The 20,000-nt window shown below is 44.9% G+C and overlaps 1 protein-coding gene across 1 annotated transcript in view; it reads right to left on the bottom strand.

Moving 5' to 3' along the window:
- Positions 1-20,000, bottom strand: part of LOC139377171 (ankyrin repeat and fibronectin type-III domain-containing protein 1-like) — a 165,841-nt gene that overhangs the window by 63,872 nt on the left and 81,969 nt on the right. Inside the window, exons 10-14 of the mRNA XM_071120176.1 lie at positions 12,143-12,242; positions 8,388-8,520; positions 8,023-8,139; positions 6,020-6,235; positions 3,014-3,180 (exon numbers count right to left, since the gene is read on the bottom strand). Coding sequence (XP_070976277.1) covers positions 3,014-3,180; positions 6,020-6,235; positions 8,023-8,139; positions 8,388-8,520; positions 12,143-12,242 — 733 coding nt within the window. The remainder of the gene's footprint in view (positions 1-3,013; positions 3,181-6,019; positions 6,236-8,022; positions 8,140-8,387; positions 8,521-12,142; positions 12,243-20,000) is intronic.

Raw genomic sequence — 20,000 nt, 5'->3', positions numbered from 1 at the left:
AGCCAAGATCAATGATGTAAAGAATGACGAAAAAAAAACTTGTAAAGAAACATCATGAAAGAAAAGCAGTGCAATTATTGCATTTTGTAAAGTTAGTGTGTGAGAGGTGGAAAAATTGTTATCGATCAATAATGACAAACCTCCTGGCATTGACAACTTAGATGAAAAGCTACTGAGGACAGTAGCTGACTCTATAGCCACTCCTATCTGACATATTTTTAACATGAGCCTAGAGGAAAGTCTTTGTTCTCAGGCCTGGAGGGAAGCCAAATTAATCCACTACCCAAGAGTGGTAAAGCTTTACTGTCTTACTGCAAATGGAGATATGATGTGACTAAACCAAAAGAAGAAGAAACTGTATTATGAAAACAAGATCAATAATTTAAAGAATGATGGAAAAACACTTTGGTCTTTAAATGAAATTATCGTCAGAAATTCAACTCCATCTTTCATCCCATCAGATGGCTTATTCATCACAAAACCAGTTGATGTTGGCAATTATTTTAATGATTACTTCATTGTCAAAGTTGGCAAACGTAGGCAGGAAATGCCCAACAACGAACAGTGAGACTGATCCAGTGAAGAATTACATTACTGCACAATATTTTGTATCAAGTCTGTTAATGTGTTGAAAAGCCCATTGTTTGCATAGTCAACTTAAACACAGCTCTCACACACACACTTACCCCACCAGACATGCCACCAGGGGTCATTTCACCGTCCCCAAAAAAACGAATTCAAGAAAGCGTATAGTATTATATAGAGCCATTATTGTATGGAACTCTCTTCCATCTCATATTGATCAAATAAACAGCAAACCTGGTATCAAAAATAGATAAAGGAACACCTCACGGCGCAACGCCTCTCCCCTATTGGACCTAGATATGTTGTGTGTATGGATTGATATGTAGGCTACGTATGCCTTTAAAAATAAAACATGTAGATGTGTCCTTGTCTATTAATGTTCTGTATTATGTGTCATGTTTTGTGTGGACCCCAGGAAGAGTAGCTGCTGCTTTTACAACATCTAATGGGGATCCTAAATACCCAAAAACATTTAATGTCTGTCTCTCTGTCTCACACATGAACATGAGAGAGAGAGAAAGAGAGAGACAGAGAACTAGAGAGAGTGTGAGAGAGAGAGAGAGAGAGAGAGAGAGAGAGAGAGAGAGAGAGAAAGATGGAGGGGGAGAGAAAGAGAGAGATGTAGAGAGAAAAAGAGAGAGAGAGAGAGAGAGAGAGAGGGGAGAGAGAGAGAGAGAGAGAGAGAGAGAGAGAGAGATGGAGGGGAGAGAAATAGAAACAGACATAGAGAGAAAAAGAGAGACAGAGAGAGAGAGAGAGAGAGCGAGAGAGAGCGAGAGAGAGAGAGAAAGAGAGAAAGATGGAGGGAGCGAGAGACAGAAAGAGAGAAAATACAGACAGAGTAGACTTTGTCAATGAAAGTAATTTAACTTGCCATCCCAATAAAGTCTATTGAATTGAATTGAAGACAGAGAGCGAAAGATAAGAGAAATGGAAGGAGAAGAAAGTCTGTCCGACTGCAGTGTTTTCTGGGTAAAAACACCTTCCAATGTTTCCCTTTGTTTCTGACTGAAAACTTTCCAATGTATCTAGGATCTAGGACTGCAGCACAGCTGACTAGCGCCCAGGAACTCTGCTGGCTGCAGCCAAGGAGCATTACACACATACTTGAACCCATTCCTCCAAGTCCAGACCCATAGAAATCAGATCTGATATTACTCAGACACACAAACACACACACACACGCACGCACGTACGCACGCACGCACGCACAGATACACACACACACACACAGATACACACACACACACGCACACACACACACACACACGCACGCACGCACGCACACACACACACACACACACACACACACACACACACACAGTCAATGTAACATTATATTGTAGGTAGATTAGTGTCCCAGTAGAGAATGTGCGTAATGCAGTGAACGTTAGCTGACAACATCAGAGGTGTAAACAGCAAACTGGCATTCCTCTGAGTTAAACATATTTTCTAGTATTTTTGTGTACTTTTTAGCCAGTAAAAATGTCCACGTCATTGCTTTCTCTCTCTCTCTCGCTCTGTGTGCCTCTTGCTAGCTGTCACTCAAATGGGAAGGGGCTGAAGCTCAATGGCTAGAAGTGGAATTGCTAGGGGGCTGCCCTATAATGCAGGCTAATTGAGGAAATACAGTCACTCTGCATGTATGAACTACACGTCCAAAGAGGGAGGGGTAAAAATGACTTAGTCGTCGCCAAAATGCCAGAGCATATCTAATATTCTAACAACTGTTAAGGTGCCAAGTCCTAAAATGAATACAACCTATTATAGATAGGCCAACCCTATTACCACCTACAATACAGACAGGCCAACCCTACTACCACCTACAATACAGACAGGCCAACCCTATTACCACCTACAATACAGACAGGCCAACCCTATTACCACCTACAATACAGACAGGCCAACCCTATTACCACCTACAATACAGACAGGCCAACCCTATTACCACCTACAATACAGACAGGCCAAACCTATTACCACCTACAATACAGACAGGCCAACCCTGTTACACCTACAATACAGACAGGCCAACCCTACTACCACCTACAATACAGACAGGCCAACCCTACTACCACCTACAATACAGACAGGCCTACCCTACTACCACCTTCAATACAGACAGGCCAACCCTACTACCACCTACAATACAGACAGGCCAACCCTATTACCACCTACAATACAGACAGACAGACAGACAGACAGACAGACAGACAGACAGACAGACAGACAGACAGACAGACAGACAGACAGAGACAGACAGACAGACCGACCTACGGTTAAACAGCACAATACAGCATTATCAATATCACTGACTCATTTCTTTTTAAATCCATCTAGAAACAATACACCATAATGACAAAGTGAAAACATGTTCAAATGTATTGAAAATGAAAACCTTAAACGTCTCGCTGTGGTGTGTCCTCACCTGGAGACATTGGCGTTGTCTCGTACCCGCGCATGGCACAGCATGTTGGGCATCCTCTGTGGCACCAGCACTCTGATCTGGTCTACAGAGCTGCTGAGCTTCAGGTAACCCAGGTACAGACCTGAGGTCAGGCGATGCTGGCTACGCCTCTGGTAGGCCGAGATGTCCTGGAGAGAGAGGGAGGCAGGGAGGGATGAGAGAGAGATGGAGAGACAGAGACAGAGGGACAGAGAGACAGACAGAGAGAGAAAGAGAGTGTCAGAGGGAAAGGGAGAATACAGGGTCAGTTGGTGAAATGTGTGTGTGTGTGTATGTGTGTATGTGTGTGTGTGTGGACGTGTTTAACTATACTTGTGGGGACCTGTAATCCCCACAAAAATTGCTTTTAATTTTGTCTGGCTTGCCATTCCAAATAAAATTGAATATCTTTTGTTCATATAATTTAAAAAGCAGTTCACTAGGTGTAGGCAAAACCATAAGCAAATAGATAAACTGTGATATGACTAAAGAGTTAATCAGGGTGATTTTTCCACAAATGGACAGGTATTTTCCTTTCCATGGTAGCAAGATCTGATCTATTTTTGCTAACTTTCTATAAAAATGTATTGTAGTGAGATCATTTCTTTCTTTCGGGATTTGTATACCGAGTATGTCCACATCCCCGTCAGACCATTTTATTGGTAAACTACACGGTAATGTAAAAGTTGAATTTTTTAGTGATCCAATACAAAATATAGTACACTTATCATAATTTGTTTTTAATCCAGAGAGGTTAGCGAAAGTATCTAGATCCTCTATGAGGCTGTGGAGAGACTCTAATTGTGGTTTCAAAAGAAAACATGAATCATCAGCGTACAATGACACCTTTGTTTTTAAGCCACGGATTTCTAATCCCTTAATATTATTGTTGGATCTAATTTGAACAGTTAACATTTCGATGGCAATAATAAATAGATATGCCGATAGTGGACAACCTTGTTTTACTCCCCTTGACAGTTTAAAACTTTCTGAAATGTATCCATTATTTACTATTTTACACCTAGGGTTACAATACATAACTTTAACCCATTTTATAAGAGACTCCAGTCGTACTTTATCAAAAGCCTTTTCAAAATCAGCTATGAAAACCAGGCCTGGTTTCTCTGATATTTCCTAGTGTTCTATTGTTTCCAGTACTTGTCTTATATTATCTCCAATGTATCATCCATGTAAAAAACCTGTCTGATTAGGATGAATAATATCTGACAATACCTTGTTAATTCTATGCTATAATATTTGCATCACAACACTGAAGTGTAAGAGGCCTCCAATTTTTTAAATGGCCTGGATCTTTATATATACCACTTGGGTCCTGTTTCAGTAATAATGAAATCAGACCTTGTTGTTGAGTGTCCGATAATCTACCATTTATATAGGAGTGGTTAAAACATGCTAATGGTCCTCTGAGTATATCAAAAAAAGTTTGGTACACTTTCACTGGTATGCCATCCAGCCCTAGAGTTTCCCAGCCTTAAAGGCTTTAATTGCATCAATAAATTCCTCCTCTGTAATTTGGCCTTCACATGAGTCTTTCTGTACAGATGTACATTTTACATTATTAATAGGAAAAAAATCCATACAATTAGCTTCGTTTAGTGGAGATGGAGGAGGCTTTACTTCCTATTTCAACATATCATTCGGGGAATCATGTGTGACTCCACCATTTGTAAGAAGTTTCAATACCTTTTTTTGGTAGCATTTCTATGTTGAAGATTGAAAAATAATTTGGTGCATTTTTCCCCAAATTCAGTTCGCTTTACTTTTATATTATATTACACTGGATCTTTCTTGAATAAGTTCCTCCAATTCTTTTGGAACTTATTCGGTGCCTCTATGGTACAGTTTTTATTGCTGTTTAATTGTTCTGTTAGTCCTTCAATTTCCTTTGTTAATATGGACTCTTTTGATCTAAATTGCTTTTGTTTTATAGATGAGTACTGAATTGCATGGCCTCTAAAGGCATATTTAAAAGTGTCCCATACAATAAGGGGATCTGCTGTACCTACAGTATGTTATGTCTGAAAAAGTCAGTTATAAATTATTCTGTCCTAGTTATAAACAAGTTATCCTCCAGTAGGCTTTGATTAAATTTCCAATATCCTCACCCATGTGGAAAATCTGTAAGAGTAATATATATGCCAATTATTTGATGATTCGACCGCATTCTGTCCCCTATCAACACGTTTTAAAACTTTTGGTGCCAGAGAGAATGGCATAAGAAAGTAATCAAGTCGACTAGATTGATTAAGCCTCCGCCATGTATATCTCACTAGTTAAGGGTATTTAAGCCTCCAGATATCCCCTAATTCCAATATATCCATGACACAGAAATACATTGGTTCTGGGATATGCAACCATTTCCTTTCTCACTCAACGCCCAAAAAACACACACCATCCATCCATCCACACATACTGTGCCTTCTGATTACCGAGCTTTTATCTCCACCATGTTGAATAAGTGCTTTTGTGTTCCAATTAGTTATATTTCAAGATAGATAGAAAAGCTATATTTTTTTTGTTGTATTATTACAATCCATAACAGGGCTAGAATTGTGTGTACGTGTTTGTTTGTGGTACTCATATAGTGATGAACAGTATGGTAGGCTATGGTAAGGTTATGCTAAGGTTATGGTAAGGTTATAGTAGGGTTATGGTAAGTTTATGGTAGGGCTATGGTAGGGTTATGGTAAGGTTATGGTAAGGTTATGGGAGGGTTATGGTAAGGTTATGGTAAGGTTATGGGAGGGCTATGGTAAGGTTATGGTAAGGTTATGGTAAGGTTATGGTAGGGTTATGGTAGGGTTATGGTAGGGTCATAGCAAGGTTATGGCAGGGTTATGGTAGGGCTATGGTAAGGTTATGGTAAGGTTATGGTAAGGTTATGGTAGGGTTATGGTAAGGTTATGGTAGGGTTATAGCAAGGTTATGGCAGGGTTATGGTAAGGTTATAGTAAAGGTATGTTCTACCTGTATGGTAATTAGCAGTATGTCCAGTGCGTAGGGTTCTTCAGGTGTGGACAGACTCTTCCTCTGGCTTTGTAGCTTGGACACCTGCATCCACTTCCCACTGAAGAATGAGTACTGGCTCTCCATGTCCCGGATAGTCACTAGCAACACGTTGCCATGACGATCCTTGATGGGCTCGTAGTGGAGACGCCCCAGGTTGTGTGTCCCCAACAAGCTCTGAGAATGACATCAATCAATCAATAAATCCTTATACAGTGGGGCAATAAAGTGTTTAGTCAGCCACCAATCGTGCAAGTTCTCCCACTTAAAGATGAGAGAGGCCTGTAATTTTCATCACAGGTACACTTCAACTATAACAGACAAAATAAAATAAAAAAACAGAAAATCACATTGTAGGATTTTTTATGAATTTATTTGCAAATTATGGTGGAAAATAAGTATTTGGTCAATAACGTTTATCTTGGCCAGGTCGCAGTTGCAAATGAGAACTTGTTCTCAACTAGCCTACCTGGTTAAATAAAGGTGAAATAATTTTTTTTTTTTTTAAATAACAAAAGTTTATCTCAATACTTTGTTATATACCCTTTGTTGGCAATGACAGAGGTACAACATTTTCGGTAAGTCTTCACAAGGTTTTCACACACTGTTGCTAGTATTTTGGCCCATTCCTCCATGCAGATCTCCTCTAGAGCAGTGATGTTTTGGGGCTGTTTCTGGTTAACACGGACTTTCAACTCCCTCCAAAGATTTTCTATGGGGTTGAGATCCGGAGACTGGCTAGGCTAAGGTCCATGACCTTGAAATGCTCCTTCGTTGCCCGGGCGGTGTGTTTGGGATCATTATCATGCTGAAAGACCCAGACACATTTCATCTTCAATGCCCTTGCTGGTGGAAGGAGGTTTTCACTCAAAATCTCACTATACATGGCCCCATTCATTCTTTCTTTTACACGGATCAGTCGTCCTGGTTCCATTGCAGAAAAACAGCCCCAAAGCATGATGTTTCCACCCCCATGCTTCACAGTAGGTATGGTGTTCTTTGGATGCAACTCAGCATTCTTTGTCCTCCAAACACGACGAGTTGAGTTTTTACCAAAAAGTTCTATTTTGGTTTCATCTGACCATATGACATTCTCCCAATCTTCTGGATCATCCAAATGCTCTCTAGCAAACTTCAGACGGGCCTGGACATGTACTGGCTTAAGCAGGGGGACACGTCTGGCACTGCAGAATTTGAGTCCCTGGCGGCGTAGTGTGTTACTGATGGTAGGCTTTGTTACTTTGGTCCCAGCTCTCTGCAGGTCATTCACTAGGTCCCCCCGTGTGGTTCTGGGATTTTTGCTCACCGTTCTTGTGATCATTTTGACCCCACGGGGTGAGATCTTGCATGGAGCCCCAGATCGAGGGAGATTATCAGTGGTCTTGTATGTCTTCCATTTCCTAATAATTGCTCCCACAGTTGATATCTTCAAACCAAGCTGCTTACCTATTGCAGATTCAGTCTTCCCAGCCTGGTGCAGGTCTACAATTTTGTTTGACAGCTCTTTGGTCTTGGCCATAGTGGAGTTTGGAGTGTGACTGTTTGAGGTTGTGGACAGGTGTCTTTTATACTGATAACAAGTTCAAACAGGTGCCATTAATACAGGTGGGGGACAGAGGAGCCACTTAAAGAAGAAGTTACAGGTCTGTGAGAGCCAGAAATCTTGCTTGTTTGTAGGTGACCAAATACTTATTTTCCACCATAATTTGCAAATAAATATATAAAAAATCCTACAATGTAATTTTCTGGATTTTTTCTCTCATTTTGTCTGTCATAGTTGAAGTGTACCTATGATGAAAATTACAGGCCTCTCTCATATTTTGAAGTGGGAGAACTTGCGCAATTGGTGGCTGACTAAATACTTTTTTGCCCCTGTATCTGTATGTCGGCCTATCTACTAATCTCTGACTCACATACACACACACCCCCCCCCCCCCCACACACACACACACACAGGGGTGTACCTGTAGTTGCCCAGCGGCAGCCAACATCTTCTGTCTGGCCTGTAGTGTGGAGGAGGAGGACATGGAGACAGACATACTCTGTCTCAGCCACCGCACATCCTCCCACATACACGACAACTAGAGAGAGAAAAGGGGATAGGTAGAGCGAGAGAGAGAGAGAGAGAGAGAGAGAGAGAGAGAGAGAGAGAGAGACAGAGAGAAAGAGTGAGAGAGAGAGAGAGAGAGACTGCATTATAAACATAATTGTAGAGAAATATTGATGTACAGTAATTTGATTGAAACGCAGAATCCAGCCTGATACACGAGTGCTAAAAATGCTCTATATATGGCTGCTGCCCTGTAATGAACTACATTACCCACAATACCTTAGTGAACCATAGGAAGTCCTGCATGAGAGAGCTGCCGTAAGAGTCATCCACCTCCACTATAGGGATCTGGTCCTCTGTGGTCACCAGTAGACTGTCTTTGTGGTAGAACACTGCCGCCAGGTAAACCCCCCTACAGAACCAGCAAAATGGAACAGTGCTTTCTCAGTTAAACACTCCACTTGGAACAGTTTTACTTCCGGCGCCGACAGAGATGGCCGCCTCGCTTCGCGTTCCTAGGAAGCTATGCAGTATTTTGTTTTCTTACGTGTTATTTCTTACATTGGTACCCCAGGTAATCTTAGGTTTCATTACATACAGTCGGGAGGAACGACTGAATAGAAGAGAAACGTCAACTCACCATCATTACGACCAGGAATACAACTTCCCGAAGCAGATCCTGTGTTTTGCCCACAACCCAGGACAATAGCGGATCCCAGCCGGCGAACCAAAACAACGACGCCGTAAAATGGGCAAACGAAGCGGTCTTCTGGTCACGCTCCGGAGACGGGCACATCGCGCACCACTCCCTAGCATACTACTCGCCAATGTCCAGTCTCTTGACAACAAGGTAGATGAAATCCGAGCAAGGGTAGCATTCCAGAGAGACATGAGACTGTAACGTTCTTTGCTTCACGGAAACATGGCTCACTGGAGAGACGCTATCGGAGTCGGTACAGCCAGCTGGTTTCTTCACGCATCGCGCCGACAGAAACAAGCATCTTTCTGGTAAGAAGAGGGGCGGGGGGGGGGGTATGCCTTATGATTAACAAGATGTGGTGTGATCATAACAACATACAGGAACTCAAGTCCTTCTGTTCACCTGACTTAGAATTCCTCACAATCAAATGTCAACCGCATTATCTACCAAGAGAATTCTCTTCGATTATAATCACAGCCGTATGTATTCCCCCCCAAGCAGACACATCGATGGCCCTGAACAAACTTTATTTGACTCTATGTAAACTGGAAACCACATATCCTGAGGCTGCATTCATCGTAGCTGGGGATTTTAACAAGGCTAATCTGAAAACAAGACTCCCTAAATTCTATCAGCATATCGATTGTGCAACCAGCGCTGGTAAAACCCTGGATCATTGTTATTCTAACTTCCGCGACGCATATAAGGCCCTCCCCCACCCTCCTTTTGGAAAAGCTAACCACGACTCCATTTTGTTGCTCCCAGCCTATAGACAAAGACTAAAACAGGAAGCTCCCGCGTTCAGGTCTGTTCAACGCTGGTCCGACCAATTGGATTCCACGCTTCAAGACTGCTTTGATCACGTGGATTGGGATATGTTCCGCATTGCATCCAACAACAGCATTGACGAATACGCTGATTTGGTGAGCGAGTTCAATAGCAAGTGCATCGGCGATGTCGTACCCACAGCAACTGTTGAAACATTCCCAAACCAGAAACCGTGGATTGGTGGCAGCATTCGCGCGAAACTGAACGTGCGAACCACTGCTTTTAACCAGAGCAAGGTGACCGGAAACATGACCAAATACAAACAGTGTAGCTATTCCCTCCTAAGCGTCAGTATAGAGACAAAGTAGAGTCGCAATTCAACGGCTCAACACAAGAGGTATGTGGCAGGGTTTTACAGTCAATCACGGATTACAAAAAGAAAACCAGCCCCGTCGCGGACCAGGATGTCTTGCTCCCATACAGAATAAATAACTTATTTGCTCGCTTTGAGGACAATACAGTGCCACTGACATGGCCCGCTACCAAAACCTGAGGACTCTCCTTCACTGCAGCTGACGTGACTAAAACATTTAAACGTGTTAACCCTAGCAAGGCTGCAGGCCCAGACGGCATCCCCACCCGCATCCTCAGATCATGCGCAGACCAGTTGGCTGGTGTGTTTACGGACATATTAAATCAATCCTTATCCCAGTCTGCTGTCCCCACATTCAAGAGGGCCACCATTGTTCCTGTTCCCAAGAAAGCTACGGTAACTGAGCTAAACAACTACCGCCCCGTAGAACTCACTTCCGTCATCATGAAGTGCTTTGAGAAACTAGTCAACGACCATATCACCTCCAGCCTACCTAACACCCTAGACCCACTCCAATTTGCTTACCGCCCCAATAGGTCCACAGACGACGCAATCGCAACCACACTGCACACTAACCTAACCCATCTGGACAAGAGGAAGACCTATGTGAGAATGCTGTTCATCGACTACAGCTCGGCATTTAACACCATAGTACCCTCCAAACTCGCCATCAAGCTCGAGGCCCTGGGTCTCGACCCCGCCCTGTGCAACTGGGTACTGGACTTCCTGACGGGCCGCCCCCAGGTGGTGAGGGTAGGTAACAACCATGCAACCATGCACAACCTCCAACTCAATCATCAAGTTTGCGGACGACACTACAGTGGTAGGCTTGATTACCAACAACGACGAGACGGCCTACAGGGAGGAAGTGAGGGCCCTCGGAGTGTGGTGTCAGGAAAATAACCTCACAATCAACGTCAACAAAACAAAGGAGATGATCGTGGACTTCAGGAAACAGCAGAGGGAGCACCCCCTATCCACATCGACGGGACAGTAGTGGAGAGGGTAGTAAGTTTTAAGTTCCTCGGCGTACACATCACAGACAAACTGAATTGGTCCACCCACACAGAGAGCGTGGTGAAGAAGGCGCAGCAGTGCCTCTTCATCCTCAGGAGGCTGAAGAAATTAGGCTTGTCACCAAAAACACTCACAAACTTTTATAGATGCACAATCGAGAGCATCCTGTCGGGCTGTATCACCGCCTGGTACAGCAACTGCTCCGCCCACAACCGTAAGGCTCTCCAGAGGGTAGTGAGTTCTGCACAACGCATCACCGGGGGCAAACCACCTGCCCTCCAGGATACCTACACCACCCGATGTCACAGGAAGGCCATAAAGATCATCAAGGACAACAACCACCCGAGCCACTGCCTGTTCACCCCGCTATCATCCAGAAGGCGAGGTCAGTACAGGTGCATCAAAGCAGGGACTGAGAGACTGAAAAACAGCTTCTATCTCAAGGCCATCAGACTGTTAAACAGCCACCACTAATATTGATTGTCTGGAAAATTGCCAATAATGGCTGGAAATGTAATAATGGAAAATTGATGTAAAAAATGCATTACTAGCCATTTTAAACAATGCCACTTAATATAATGTTTACATACCCTACATTACTCATCTCATATGTATATACTGTACTCTATACCATCTACTGCATCTTGCCATCTTTATGTAATACATGTGTCACTAGCCACTTTAAACAACGCCACTTTTATGTTTACATACCCTACATTACTCATATCATATGTATATACGGTACTCGATACATCTACTGCATCTTGCCTATGCCGTTCTGTACCATCACTCATTCATATATCTTTATGTACATATTCTTCATTCCTTTACACTTGTGTGTATAAGGTAGTTGTTGTGGAATTGTTAGGTTAGATTACTCGTTGGTTATTACTGCATTGTCGGAACTAGAAGCACAAGTATTTCGCTACACTCAGATTAACATCTGCTAACCATGTGTATGTGACAAATACAATTTGATTTGATTTGATTTGATAACAGCACAGTATAAATAAGAAGAATTATGAAGAACACAAGTAAGTAAGCAACATACTATATACAGGGTCAGTGATGGAAGTAGATATGTATATAGGTAAGGTTACTAGGCAACAATATCTGTTACAGTATCCAGAGGAATGTGCATCCAAAGTATTTTACACAAACACACTACTTGCTCACCTTTTGAGAGTCTTGACAAACTTGTTGGAGGAGTTAAAGAGGTGCTTGAGACTTCTGGAGACGGACTGCTTACGGCTTGGGTTCTGGAGCTTTGATGTGTCTGAGAGTAAGAGAGAGAGGAGAGAGGGAGAGAGGAGAGAGGGAGAGAGGAGAGGAGAGAGGGAGAGAGGAGAGGGAGAGAGGAAAGAGGAGAGGAGAGAGGGAGAGAGGAGAGGAGAGGAGAGAGGGAGAGAGGGAGAGAGGGAGAGAGAGGAGAGGAGAGGAGAGAGGAGAGAGGGGAGAGGAGAGAGAGGAGAGGAGAGGAGAGAGGAGAGAGAGGAGAGGAGAGGAGAGAGGGGAGGGGGAGAGAGAGGAGAGAGGGGAGAGGAGAGGAGAGAGGGAGAGAGGGAGAGGAGAGAGGGAGAGAGGAGAATAAAGAGAGGAGAGAGGGGAGAGGGAGAGAGAGGAGAGAGGGGAGAGGAGAGAGGGGAGAGGAGAGGAGAGAGGGAGAGATGGGAGAGGAGAGAGGGAGAGAGGGAGAGGAGAGGAGAGAGGGAGAGATGGGAGAGGAGAGGAGAGAGGGAGAGAGGGAGAGAGGAGAGAGGGAGATATGGGAGAGGAGAGGAGAGGAGAGAGGGAGAGATGGGAGAGGAAAGAGGGAGAGGAGAGATGGAGAGATGAGAGAGAGGAGAGATGGGAGAGGAGAGGAGAGAGGGAGAGAGGGAGAGAGGAGAGATGGGAGAGGAGAGAGGGAGAGAGGAGAGATGGGAGAGGAGAGGAGAGAGGGAGAGAGGGAGAGAGGAGAGAGGGGAGAGGTGAGGAGAGAGGGAGAGATGGGAGAGGAGAGGAGAGAGGGATAGAGGGAGAGAGGAGAGAGGGAGAGAGGAGAGAGGGGAGAGGAGAGGAGAGAGGGAGAGAGGAGAGAGGGGAGAGGAGAGGAGAGAGGGAGAGATGGGAGAGATGAGAGATGGGAGAGGAGAGGAGAGAGGGAGAGAGGGAGAGAGGAGAGATGGGAGAGGAGAGATGGAGAGAGGAGAGGAGAGAGGTAGAGAGGAGAGGGAGATAGGAAAGAGGAGAGGAGAGAGGGAGAGAGGAGAGGAGAGAGGGAGAGAGAGAGGGAGAGAGGGAGAAAGAGGAGAGGAGAGGAGAGAGGGGAGAGGAGAGAGAGGAGAGGAGAGAGGAGAGAGAGGAGAGGAGAGGAGAGAGGGGAGAGGGAGAGAGAGGAGAGAGGGAGAGAGGAGAGAGGGGAGAGGAGAGGAGAGAGGGAGAGAGGGAGAGGAGAGAGGGGAGAGGGAGAGAGAGGAGAGAGGGGAGAGGAGAGAGGGGAGAGGAGAGGAGAGAGGGAGAGATGGGAGAGGAGAGAGGGAGAGAGGGAGAGAGGGAGAGATGGGAGAAGAGAGGAGAGAGGGAGAGAGGGAGAGAGGAGAGCGAGAGAGATGGGAGAGGAGAGGAGAGAGGGAGAGATGGGAGAGGAAAGAGAGGAGAGGAGAGGAGAGAGGAGAGAGGGAGAGAGGGAGAGGAGAGGAGAGAGGGAGAGATGGGAGAGGAGAGGAGAGAGGGAGAGAGGGAGAGAGGAGAGAGGGAGAGATGGGAGAGGAGAGGAGAGAGGGAGAGATGGAAGAGGAAAGAGGGAGAGGAGAGATGGAGAGATGGGAGAGAGGAGAGATGGGAGACGAGAGGAGAGAGGGAGAGAGGGAGAGAGGAGAGATGGGAGAGGAGAGAGGGAGAGAGGAGAGATGGGAGAGGAGAGGAGAGTGGGAGAGAGGGAGAGAGGAGAGAGGGGAGAGGAGAGGAGAGAGGGAGAGATGGGAGAGATGAGAGATGGGAGAGGAGAGGAGAGAGGGAGAGAGGGAGAGAGGAGAGAGGAGAGATGGGAGAGGAGAGAGGGAGAGAGGAGAGATGTGAGAGGAGAGGAGAGAGGGAGAGAGGGAGAGACGAGAGATGGGAGAGGAGAGATGGGGAGAGGAGAGATGGGAGAGGGAGAGATGAAGAGATGGGAGAAAGGAGAGATGGGAGAGGAGAGAGGGAGAGAGGAGAGATGTGAGAGGAGAGGAGAGAGGGAGAGAGGGAGAGAGGAGAGATGGGAGAGGAGAGATGGAGAGAGGAGAGATGGGAGAGGGAGAGATGAAGAGATGGGAGAAAGGAGAGATGGGAGAGGAGAGAGGGAGAGAGGAGAGATGGGAGAGGAGAGGAGAGAGGGAGAGAGGGAGAGAGGAGAGATGGGAGAGGAGAGAGGGAGAGAGGAGAGAGGAGAGATGGGAGAGGAGAGGAGAGAGTAGAGATGGGAGAGGAGAGTGAAGAGAGAAGAGAGGGAAAAGGAGAGAGGGGAGAGGGAAGAGGGGATTGGAGGTAAACTGATTATTTTTCTTCCTGGTAAAGAAAACATTTGACCTCTTATTTGTCTGTGTCATTACTTCTGCTGTTTTCAACTTGAGCTAGATCCTGTATGTATGTGTGTGCACTGCACTGAACAACTCAAATGCTTTCTACTGTTTACTCAGTATCGGAATGTTGTTATTCCTTTCAAGTGAAATGCTGTTCTGCAGGAAACTGTTCTTGACCTTAAACTAATGTCCTCTAACGGTTTACTGAGTATAGTAATTGTTGTTATTGAGTTCTTGAGGATCTTTAGTTTTTAAGGAGCACTGTGAATTTGACTCACTTTGTCTGAGTGAAAGAAAGTAGAGGGTGTGGAGAGAAAGGAATCAGCCGTGAAGTAGAGAGAGAGAGAGAGAGAAAGCACGAGAGAATGACCTTGTTTACACTGCATGTACTGTAATGACCTGTCACGTTTTTTGCAATCGACTAAAAATGAACAAACACAAAACAACAGCAAAAAGAGAAGGGAAGAGGGAGTCAGAGATAAGATGTTCTCAGAGCTGGTCACCTTTCAAGGTTCAGTGGCACTCTGTTGTGTTATCTGAGTCTGTTCAGCTGTCTATCCTCTACAGCCCCCTATCTACTCCCTCTCACCCCCATATCTCCACCTCTGACCCCCATCCCCCTGCTATTTGCCCCTGGTCCCAGCGATGCCAATCGCCATCCCACATGCTAATTGGAAAGATAATCACCGAGTGTAAACACAAGGCAGATAGACAGACGGACGGACAGACAGAGAGACAAATAGACAGACAGACGGACAGGCAGATAGATAGACGGACAGACGGACAGACAGACGGACAGACAGACAGAGAGATAAATAGACAGACAGACGGACACGCAGATAGATAGACGGACAGACGGACAGACAGACAGACGGACAGACAGACAGACAGACAGACAGACAGGCAGGCAGACAGGCAGGCAGGCAGGCAGGCAGGCAGACAGACGGACGGACAGGCAGATAGACAGACGGACGGACGGACAGGCAGACAGACAGACAGACAGACAGACAGACGGACGGACGGACGGACGGACAGACAGACAGACAGAGAGACAGACATAGAGACAGACAGGCAGATAGACAGAGAGACAGAGAGACAGACAGACAGATAGACGGACAGGCAGACAGACAGACGGACAGGCAGATAGACAGACGGACAGGCAGATGGACAGACAGACAGGCAGATAGACAGACAGACAGGGAGATAGACAGACGGACAGGCAGATAGACAGACAGACAGGCAGATAGACAGACAGACAGGGAGATAGACAGACAGACAGACAGATAGACAGACAGACAGGCAGATAGACAGACAGACAGGCAGATAGACAAACGGACCACACGGATACAGCGCTTTCGGAAAGTATTCATACCACTTGACTTTTTTCACATTTTGTTACGTTACAGTTTTATTCTAGTTAAATTATTGTTTTCTCCTCATCAATCTACACACCATACCCCATATTGACAAAGCAAAAACTTTTTTACATTTTTTATAATTTATCAAAAATAAAAAACAGAAATAGCTTTTTTTACTTAAGTATTCAGACCCTTTGCTATGAGACTCAAAATTGAGCTCAGGTGAGATGTTTCTGCAACTTGATTGGAGTCCACCTGTGGTACATTCAATTGATTGGACGTGATTTGGAAAGGCACACACCTGTCTATATAAGGTAGGTCCCACAGTTGACAGTGCATGTCAGAGCAAAAATCTAGCCATGAGATCAAAGGAATTGTCCGTAGAGCTCCGAGACAGGATTGTGCTGAGGTACAGATCTGGGGAAGGGTACCCAAACATTTCTGCAGCACTGAAGGTCCCTAAGAACACAGTGGGGGGGGGGGGGGGGGAAGGGCCTTGGTCAGGGAGGTGACCAAGAACCCCATGGTCACACTGACAGAGCTCCAGAGTTCCTCTATGGAGATAAGAGAACCTTCCAGAAGCACTCCAATAAACAGGCATTTATGGAAGAGTGGCCAGCCGGAAGCCACTCCTCAGTGAAAGACACATGATAGCCCGCTTGGAGTTTGCCAAAAGGCAACTAAAGACTCTCAGAAGATTCTCTGATCTGATGAAACTAAGATTGAACTCTTTGGCCTGAATGACAAGCGTCACGTCTGGAGGAAACCTGGCACCGTCCCTACAGTGAAGCATGGTCGTGGCAGCATCATGCTGTGGGGATGTTGTTCAGCGACAAGGACTGGGAGACTAGTCAGGATCGAGGGAAAGATGAACAGAGCAAAGTACAGAGAGATCCATGATGAAAACCTGCTCCAGAGCGCTCAGGACCTCAAACTGGGGCAAAGGTTCACCTTCCAACAGGACAACGACCCTAAGCACACAGCCAAGACAACGCATGAGTGGTTTCGGGACAAGTCTCTAAATGCCCTTGACTGGCCCAGCCAGATGCCGGACGTGACCCCGATTGAACATCCCTGGAGAAACTTGAAAATAGCTGTGCAGCGACTCTCCTCATCCAACCTGACAGAGCTTGAGAGGATCTACAGAGTAGAATGGGAGAAACTCCCCAAATACAGGTTTGCTAAGCTTGTAGCGTCATACCCAAGAAGACTGAAGGCTTCAATGGGGCGGCAGGGTAGCCTAGTGGTTAGAGGCGGGTAGCCTAGTGGTTAGAGGCGGGTAGCCTAGTGGTTAGAGGCGGGTAGCCTAGTGGTTAGAGGCAGGTAGCCTAGTGGTTAGAGCGTTGGACTAGTAACCGGAAGGTTGCACGCTCAAACCCCCGAGCTGACAAGGTACAAATCTGTCGCTCTGCCCCTGAACAAGGCAGTTAACCCATTGTTCCTAGGCTGTCATTGAAAATAAAAATTTGTTCTTAATTGACTTGCCTGGTTAAATAAAGGTGAAATGTTTAAAAATCACTGCCAAAGGTGCTTCAAGAAAGTACTGAGTAAAGTGTCTGAATACTCATGTAAATGGGATGTTTTCCATTTTTTATAACATTTTTATTTTTTATTTTTTTTATACAATTGCACAAATAAAAATAAAAACTGCTTTTTCTTTGTCATTATGGTGTACGGTGTGTAGAATAATGAGATGGGGGGAAACTATTTCATCAATAGTATCGTAACAGAATGTGTGAAAAGTCAAGTGGTCTGAATACTCTCCGAATGCACTGTACTATCATACATTACAACTGTGTATCTGACATGGTACACGTCTTCTTCTTTTAGCTCAGAACCATGTGTGTGAGGTATATACTTTTGTTTCAAAGTAGATTTGTTTAAGACCAAGAAACACTCTGTGTGACCCTGATTTAGCTCACTGCAGTAAAACCTTGCCTGTGAAAAGGAAAATCTTCCTGTCCTGCAAAAAATTCACCCAACCCACACTGAAATATCTAAGTTCTTTTGTATCCCTTTAGGCTTGCTCCAGTGTAGGGTGAAGGGCTGTTTATAAGGTAGATGTAAACATCAGGAAATGACAGATTTTCAGGGCTTTAAACAAGCCGGTTGGAGCACCATAAGGGGACTACAGCTAGTTTTTAAAATATATATCTTTTTTTACCACAGAGTCGCGATGAGCCGTATATTCCGCCATTGAGAGCTAGCTAGCTAAAATTGATTTTGGGCATCAATATGGCGGCCACTCTGGCTGAGAACATTCATGACAGATGCAACCCATGTCTGTCTGTGTTCTAGTCCTTCTAGAGTGGTGAGGCTGTGCGGAGGGCAGGAGAACTACAATGGGACATCTAGAACTTGTCTGTTTTGTGTCTGTGTTGTAGTTGTCAGTGTGGAGAGTCGCGAGGCCCACCGTGGCAGACTGGTCATCGAGGCAGAGAGGAGGGCAGGGGAGATGGCTGCTCAGGCCCAGAGAGACGGCCTTTGGAGGCCTGTGACAAGGACAAGCAGCTCCGAGCTTTGGAGTGGAGGTGTAAGCTCTACAAACGCATGACGACTGGCTTCCAGCATGCACGTGAGTATGCTGGGATCGTGTGTGTTTATGGAGGGGGGAGGCTGTGTGTGTGTGTGTGTGTGTGTGTGTGTGTGTGTGTGTGTGTGTGTGTGTGTGTGTGTGTGTGTGTGTGTGTGTGTGTGTGTGTGTGTGTGTGTGTTTATTCCTTTATTCTTTAGAACTGTAGTAAACGTGTTGTTGTTGGTGTTCTTGTTGGTGTTCTTGTTGTTGGTGTTGTTGTTGTTGTTGGTGTTGTTGGTGTTCTTGTTGGTGTTGTTGTTGTTGTTGGTGTTCTTATTATTTGTGTTGTTGGTGTTCTTGTTGTTGGTGTTGTTGGTGTTGTTGTTCTTGTTGTTGTTGTTGTTGGTGTTCTTATTATTTGTGTTGTTGGTGTTGTTGGTGCTGTTGTTGGTGTTCTTGTTGTTGTTCTTGGTTTTGTAGTTTATAGTGGAGAGAATAGAGAGGAGGGTTTATAGTGGAGAGAATAGAGGGGAGGGTTTATAGTGGAGAGAATAGAGGGGAGGGTTTATAGTGGAGAGAATAGAGGCGAGGGTTTATAGTGGAGATAATAGAGGGGAGGGTTTATAGTGGAGATAATAGAGGGGAGGGTTTATAGTGGAGATAATAGAGGGGAGGGTTTATAGTGGAGAGAATAGAGAGGAGGGTTTATAGTGGAGAGAATAGAGGGGAGGGTTTATAGTGGAGATAATAGAGGGGAGGGTGTATAGTGGAGAGAATAGAGAGGAGGGTTTATAGTGGAGAGAATAGAGAGGAGGGTTTATAGTGGAGAGAATAGAGGGGAGGGTTTATAGTGGAGATAATAGAGGGGAGGGTTTATAGTGGAGAGAATAGAGAGGAGGGTTTATAGTGGAGAGAATAGAGGGGAGGGTTTATAGTGGAGATAATAGAGGGGAGGGTTTATAGTGGAGATAATAGAGGGGAGGGTTTATAGTGGAGATAATAGAGGGGAGGGTTTATAGTGGAGAGAATAGAGAGGAGGGTTTATAGTGGAGAGAATAGAGGGGAGGGTTTATAGTGGAGATAATAGAGGGGAGGGTGTATAGTGGAGATAATAGAGGGGAGGGTTTATAGTGGAGAGAATAGAGAGGAGGGTTTATAGTGGAGAGAATAGAGGGGAGGGTTTATAGTGGAGATAATAGAGGGGAGGGTTTATAGTGGAGAGAATAGAGAGGAGGGTTTCGAGGGGAGAGTTAAGAATACTTATGAAAATATGATATTTTTATTTTTATGTAAATGTGATATCAGTTTTTTATTATTATGTAAAAAATAGAAACACTTTTTGCTTGGTCATTATGGGGTACTGTGTGTAGATTGATGAGGAAAAAAACAATTTAATACATTTTAGAATAATTCTGTAATATAATAAAATGTGGTAAAAGTCAAGGGCTCTGAATGTTCTCTCTCTCTCTCTTAAAATAAAGTGGTGATCCTAACTGACCTAAAACAGGGCATTTTTACTAGGATTAAATGTCAGGAATTGTGAAAAACAGAGTTTAAATGTATTCTGCTAAGGTCTATGTAAACTCCCAACTTCAACTGTATCTATTGGTTTTCTCATGATT

This window comes from Oncorhynchus clarkii, chromosome 20, assembly GCF_045791955.1.
Source record: "Oncorhynchus clarkii lewisi isolate Uvic-CL-2024 chromosome 20, UVic_Ocla_1.0, whole genome shotgun sequence".
Taxonomy (NCBI): Eukaryota; Metazoa; Chordata; class Actinopteri; order Salmoniformes; family Salmonidae; genus Oncorhynchus; species Oncorhynchus clarkii.
The sequence above is the reverse complement of the archived record's forward strand: the minus strand, read 5'-3'. Positions and strand labels throughout refer to the sequence as shown.